The sequence below is a fragment of the Gossypium hirsutum genome, chromosome A01 (assembly GCF_007990345.1).
Source record: "Gossypium hirsutum isolate 1008001.06 chromosome A01, Gossypium_hirsutum_v2.1, whole genome shotgun sequence".
In the NCBI taxonomy this organism is placed as follows: Eukaryota; Viridiplantae; Streptophyta; class Magnoliopsida; order Malvales; family Malvaceae; genus Gossypium; species Gossypium hirsutum.
In genome coordinates this window covers 15880056-15887188 of record NC_053424.1, presented here as the reverse complement: position 1 = coordinate 15887188, position 7133 = coordinate 15880056, and the positions used below count along the sequence as shown (strand labels likewise).

The 7133-nt window shown below is 25.6% G+C and overlaps 1 protein-coding gene across 1 annotated transcript; it reads left to right on the top strand.

Annotated features, from left to right (window-relative positions):
* Window positions 1–5595: 5595 nt before the first annotated feature.
* Window positions 5596–7133, top strand: LOC121228844 (uncharacterized). Its single transcript, XM_041111829.1, has 4 exons — window positions 5596–6177; window positions 6370–6510; window positions 6624–6779; window positions 6941–7133. Exons 1-4 carry the CDS (start codon window positions 5809–5811, stop codon window positions 7013–7015), a joined length of 741 nt encoding a protein of 246 aa, XP_040967763.1. The 5' UTR covers window positions 5596–5808; the 3' UTR covers window positions 7016–7133.

Below are 7133 nucleotides of genomic sequence, written 5' to 3'. Positions count from 1 at the left end.
AAAAAGAAAATCCTAATTAATCAAATTTGGTAGGTATCTTGTCCTCTTATATAGCTTTGAAAATGCCCTTTTGATTAAGACTAGGAAGGCAGGCAAAGGTAACCAACAGAAGTGAAGATGTTGATGAAAAGTATGACAAATCTTTGACTAAATAACATAGAATATTTTCAAAAGTAGTCAAAATTGAATTTAAATAAATAAATAAAAGGCCAAATTTGAATATTTTATAATTGGTTAAAAATATAAATTTGTTTTTTTAACTTATGAATGAAAAACCATTGCAATACTACAGTTCCAATCCATTTTTAGTTTCACCTTTTCTTTTTCTCCCTTCTATTAATGTTAAAAAACTTTTTGTGTGCAACTAGAGGTACGATTGTAAATAAATCAACTTTGTTTGTTTATTTTTATGATTGTTTGTGTTTGTTCATTTAAAATTATGTGTATTTGTGTTTGTTTAAATTAAACGAGCATGTTTAAGAACATTAAATTAATACATTCATGAACATTTAATTGAACATGTTGACAAACTATAAAAAAAATCTATTTATAAACAAACAAATAACAAAGAAACCATAAATAAATATAGGGGCGTGGCCAGGGGGCTGACAAGGCCCCCGACTCCTCTTCCCCTAAAATAGAAAAATTTCTATTTAAATCCCTTTAAAGTTTATAAAAATTTAAATTAGTAACGGTAAAATTACTCTTTAACCCACAAAAAATGATAAAAATTTGATTTAATCCTTTAAAAATAATAAAGATAAAAATAGTAAAATAGTAAAATTACATTTTTACTATCGTAAAAATATACAATTTAATTTCGGCCTCCCTAAAAAAATTTTTTGACTTCGCCCCTGAATAAACATATAACTTATTTTTTAGATATAAAACAATCAAACATAATATTTAATAATTATACCATAAATATATAAAAAATACAAACAATAATAATATTATTGAATGTTATGTTCATTTACACCTCTAGCTAGAGGCGTTCGTGAGTATGGCCCATGTATGGTAGCAATATCTTGCAAAATTGGTCAAGTTTAATCTGATTTGAAATATAAATTTTAAATTTTATTCAAGTCTATCCAAATTTATGAATGGTTAATCCAAATTCATTTAAGTCCCATATTAAATTTTAATTTATAGTACTTTTAAATATTTATATTATAGTATTATATATTTACTTTTTGTTTGATATAAATTAAACAACATATATAATTAAAGAAAAATAACATATCATGAAATTATAAAATAGAATAGGTTGGGTGTGTACTTGAATATTGAAGTTCAATAAGTTTAAATCATATTTTAAATGGTTTTAAATTTTTTTAAACTTATTTATTCTAACCCTTTAAAATATCGAGTGAATTTTTAAACTTGAAAAGATAATTCAAACTATATTAGGTGTAGTTAAATTAGTTGATTAAATAGGAAATTATGTTCATGAGAGGCATATAATACTTCTTGAACTTGTTAGTATGCATGGACTTTGGTATAAGTTGTGTTCACACGACAAATCATAAGTTGTTTGTGAATAAGTTCTATTTATTGATAGTTTTTGACTTTATATTTATAATTATTTTATAAGCAGTAAAAACATGATATTTATTTATTTAATGCAACGCATTAGAAAAGTCTAACGTTATCTAGAAGAATCCAAAATCAAATACATTTGCTCAAACTAAAGATTGATGGTGGATAAAGCATCTTAGTTAAAATATATTGGATAGACAACTTAAGCTAGATAGAAAAGTTTTTATGACCTTCAACCAATCTACTTCTATATATGGGATGCTTTATTTCTTAGGAATTTATTAAGAATGTTTAAGGGATTTTGTTGAGTGTGTATATTTTTGAGAGATTAACTAACAACTTTTAATTAGGGAAATTATTTGGGGAGATGTTGTAATTATCCGAGGGTTTGGTAGATTGAGCTTAAATTATTGTACGTGAGTTCAATGGTGTGGATTTTTTTCCCTCAGCAAAGCCTTGCAAATGTATGTAGTTTTGTAGGTGATATATCAAATTGTGTTATTAATTTTTTTGTGTTTGTCTTGTTGTGCTAGAATATATGCCCATTGCCAACAACATAAGGGAACAGTGGTTAAGACTCTTTGTTGACACACTGTAATAGAGTTCTAACTCTGTTGATGTAATCTTTTAATTTTTAACTTTGACTTTGTACCAAAGGAAAAAGTAAATATGTGCTCACACAAATTTCCACATCTCATTACCATAACTTAAAATTAGATTTACACTTCCAAAAAAAAAAAAAACACAGGACTAATAAGAGATTTTTATATTGAAAAAGACGTAGAGACTTAAATTAAAATGTCGTTTGATTAAGCACATAATTTCTAGTACAACATTTTATAAGTATTAAATTTATATTATAAATTGTTTCTTATGTTAGTAAAAAAATAAGTTTAAATATAGTATATTTTTTGATAACAAAAAAAAAATTGAAAATTGAAAATTAATTTATTTCATAATTTTAAATTTATCAATATAATATTTATATTAGTTTGAGTAAAGAATAAATATAATAAATTAAATGTTTTAATTATTTAAAAAAGTAAAAGAAATTATGATTAAGTTAATTAGGAAGGCAAATGTTAAAAAAAATTCATTTCATTTTAAATGTTACAAAATGTAGATAAAGAGCATTGATGCAGGGTTGAATGGGGAAATAAGATAAGAAAAAGATAATAAATACAACTTTTTCCAATAAAATCCTGTTGAACCAGATACCCTTTCTAATTCATTAAGAAAGCTCCCAGAATAAAGTTTGAAAAGCTATATATATATATATATATAGCAATTCTTTTATTTTACACCAAATATAAAATTAATAAACGGTTCAAAAATATTAATTACAATCAAAACTTATTGATTTTATTTACATTTAGATGATATTAATTGAGAGGGAATAGCCAAAATTCTCCACCATTTCTCATCGTTTTTGATAGGCTAACCTGGTTTCAGAGGATGATGGTTATCATTGGTGCCAAAGTTTCAGAGCTTTACTATTTCCACCATCCATGCTGACAGCGACATCCCTCTTTACTATATATATATATATATATAATACTAGTTTTATATACATATATGGGAATGAATACATAGTCCATTTACCTAGGTGACAAAATAAAATAGTTTTACGCATTTTATACCATTTATATTTTGATAATTAGATTCATAATTTTTTTTATTAAGATATTTATATTTATCATACACGTAAATTTTTTAATCGATATCTATACTATATTGATCTAAAATATTGTTTATATATTTATATATTTAATAGTTGGAAGCTTTTTATATAAAACAATTAGTTAAAAAATATTTAATTATTCCAAACTTTACATGTATGATCTATATGAATGAAACATTAAATATGACGGTTAGATTGTTAAATTATTAATTGTACAAAAAAACTATTGAAGTGTGTAAATCTACTATAATTTTACATCCCTACTCCGTACACACAATATATAAAATTATAAAGATATAAGTTATTAAAATAGTAAAATTACATTTTTACTATTATAAAAATATATAACTTAATTTCGCCCCCCAAATTTTTTTTCTAGCTTCACCCTTGTGCATGTGTGCAATGATGGAGCCAAGGGCGATAGGCAGGGCCTTGGTCCCTTTAAAATGAAAAATTATTAATTTAGTCCCTTGAAAATTTTAAAATAATAAATTAGTTTAATGATAAAAATATGCTTTGGCCTTCGAAAGATGTTTTTTTTTTCAATTTAACCCCTTTAAAATTTTAAACGAACAAGCATATTCAAAGAAAAATTTTAATTTAACCCCTATAAAATTTTATAATTTAATTTGATCCCTCAAAGATAAATTTTTGACTTCATCCTTATATATATATATACATATATGTTTAAAAAAAATTAAATTACTAAAAATATTAGTTTTAAATTAATTAATTAATTCTTGTAGTTGAAATTAAAAAAATTAATTGAATATGAAAGTTGAAATTAAAAAAATTAGAAATTTGTAGGTTGCAGACAGTATAATCATTCCATATAGTAATAAAAAAAGTAAATGGACAATAGGCACATAGTATATTGATAGAATGTTTTTGTTTTTGAAAAAAATATTAGTAGAGTGTTGGAGCCTTAATTAGTTAATTCCATTTATCAAAAAATAAAAATAGAAAAACTTGGGAGATTTTGATGTACTTGAAATTGAAGGCAAAATCTTACAAACCATGTGTTAGATTCTGTGGCTATATTATTATAATAGAGCTTTAACTCTATTTCCGTGTTGTCCAGCTTTAAGATTGCCACCAATACTTCTGCCCCTTTTATTTGTAGGGTTTTAAAATTTTTTATTTATATTATGGTACATTTATTAAAATAATTATAATCACTGAATTTTCCACTAACTAAATGTTTAATTAAAAACATTTAAAAAAAATCAAAGTTTTCATTAAATCAAATAAAATTAAAATATAAAATATAAAATATAATTTTTTTCCTTAATAAGATTTCACTTTATTCAGTTATGGTAATTTAGATTCACTAATTATTTCTATCATTATCTTTTTACTCAAAAGATAAAAGAATAATAACAAAATCTAACAAATATCAGAAAAAAGAGTTTTTTTTGTTTATTTTTACTTTTCTATAATTTCTTTTAAAAATAAAATATCTCATAATAAGATTCTTAAAAATATTTTTTAAAAATAAAATAAATATTCTTCTACTGTGTTTAAATTTAAGATTTAATATTTACATTTTAATTTGATATAATTTGATCCCTCTATTTTATAATATCATTAATTAATTCAAATACTTGACACCCTTAACTATTTCGGTTAAAATATTGAGACAGAAACTTTTTTTTAAAAAATACCCATTCTAACTAACTGAAATTATTTTTTTTTGGGTGTTAGAAGGTGTTTTAAGGAAAAGATTGCAAACATTCTAACTTGGAATAGTTAAAATAGATGGCCAAAATAAAATATAAAGGTCAAACCTCATGTTAACAAAGTGATTAAGACTAAAACTTGACTATTATCTTATAATAACTAAAAAAAAGAAAGAACATAGTTAGTATTTGTTGTGTAAGGAACCCTTTAAGGTATTTCTTTTATATATAATATAATAATTTAAATTTAATGATTATGTGAATAGAATATGAAATATAACTTTAATTTCATTTTGTTCGGGATATGTTTGAATTCGAGTTTGATTTGAATTTTTTTTGACTTAATTTGATTATCCAAAGTTTTGAATTTTATTTTGATATTTTTTTAATTAATTCAATTTTCATTTTTAATTATATTTTTAACTTGATTGGGACAATAGATTTGTGGATTAGAAAATTTGATTTTGGTTAATTTAAGTTATATGATTTTAAATTTTAAAAATTTTTAGTTTGATTCGAGATTATTTTAAGTTGAAAATATCCCAATTTCGACTTGAAATTATGTTATTATTTTTATTAAATTAACTCAAAGTGAAGTTAGAATATATAAGGTTATTTTAGATATAATATCTTTGTTGTTCCAACAAAATGAAATTGGATTAAAATGGAGGCATCTAAAATTTGAGTAAAAAGTGACTACTCTTATTCCACGCAATGCATTCATATTCAAAAGATAATATCTTTTGAGTATCACAGCTGCAACAACTTGCAAGGAAAACGCTGCACTTTCATAATGCCTATATATATACCAACTCTGATGAAAAAGGCCTTCAGGGACTCAAAATCAACAAATTACCCTTCATTTGATTCCCCTTTTCAATCTTTCCGTACACCCTCTTTGTTTTCCTTATGGCTTCTATTCCTCAATTCTACTCCGAGTATTCATTTTCCAATGATTTCTCTCAGTTTCAAAATCCACTGTTAATTCCCCAACAAAACTGCATTGATGCTGCAATTCCTACTTCTGTAACATGTGGTGAAGAAATAATAAGTTTCCCCATGTTTTTCGACAACGGTGGACTTGATGTTTTCCAACAACAACCTAATCTTACATCTTCAGTCCCAACAGCATTATTGCCTGACAACAACTCGGTTGTTGCTTGTGGCATTGATGGTAGATGTCGATTGCAAGATGTCTGTGATGAGTTTGGAGATGAATGCAATGCATTTGTTCATCAGGATTTCAAGCCAGTTGAACCAGCCATGACACAAATCTCGGTATATGATTATATCTACCCTTTTTTCCCTCTCTCTCTCTCTCTCTCTCTCTCTCTCTCTCTCTCTCTCTCTCTCTCTCTCTCTCTCTCTCTTTTCTGCATTGCAATTTGCATGGTTTTGTACAGTTTCATGAAGTATGTTTATCGAAATGAATGTGGTTTGGGATACTTATTTATTTATCTATTCTGGCAGGGAATTCAAGGCAAGCTAATGCTACCGGCTATGGAGGACAACAATCAAAAGGTTGTTCGGTATTCAGTAGAAGAAAGGAAAGACAGAATTCTTAGGTACTTGAAGAAGAGAAATCAAAGAAATTTTAACAAGACAATTAAGGTCTTTTCTCTTTTTCCTCAAAATAATGGTTATAACATCATGTTGCGACCGTTATTTAATTTATTAATTATATACCAAGGGAATGTGCATTGACATTGCTTAAACATATACAGTATGCTTGCCGGAAATCCCTAGCTGACAGAAGGGTTAGAGTTCGGGGAAGATTTGCAAGGAACAATACTGAACTATGTGAACAAGAAATGGTAATGAGAAAGGAAGATGGGAATTCACCCATTGATAAAAACTTGAATTATTGTGATGCAGTCCAGGTACTGAAATTAATTTCCCAATTTACTCATATATATTAATGTGTGATTAGATAATTAATGGAGGAATTTACATGATCATCTCAATTATATGTACAATTTAGATGGAAATAAGTTCACACTTCAAGCAATGATGTTTGGTGATTTTTTTCTTTTCTTTGCAGACCAAGCAGGATGAGGATGAGTGGCTACAAGAGTCTATGGCAAATCTTATCTATTTACCATATGTTGCTAGTTAATATTTATGTTAAAGCTTATGTTATTCAGACTATTCATTTTTTTTGTAAAGTACCCATATCTTCGGATATAGGTCTGAGAGAAGTATGATCTTCCGATATAAAGAAAATTTTTTTAAAA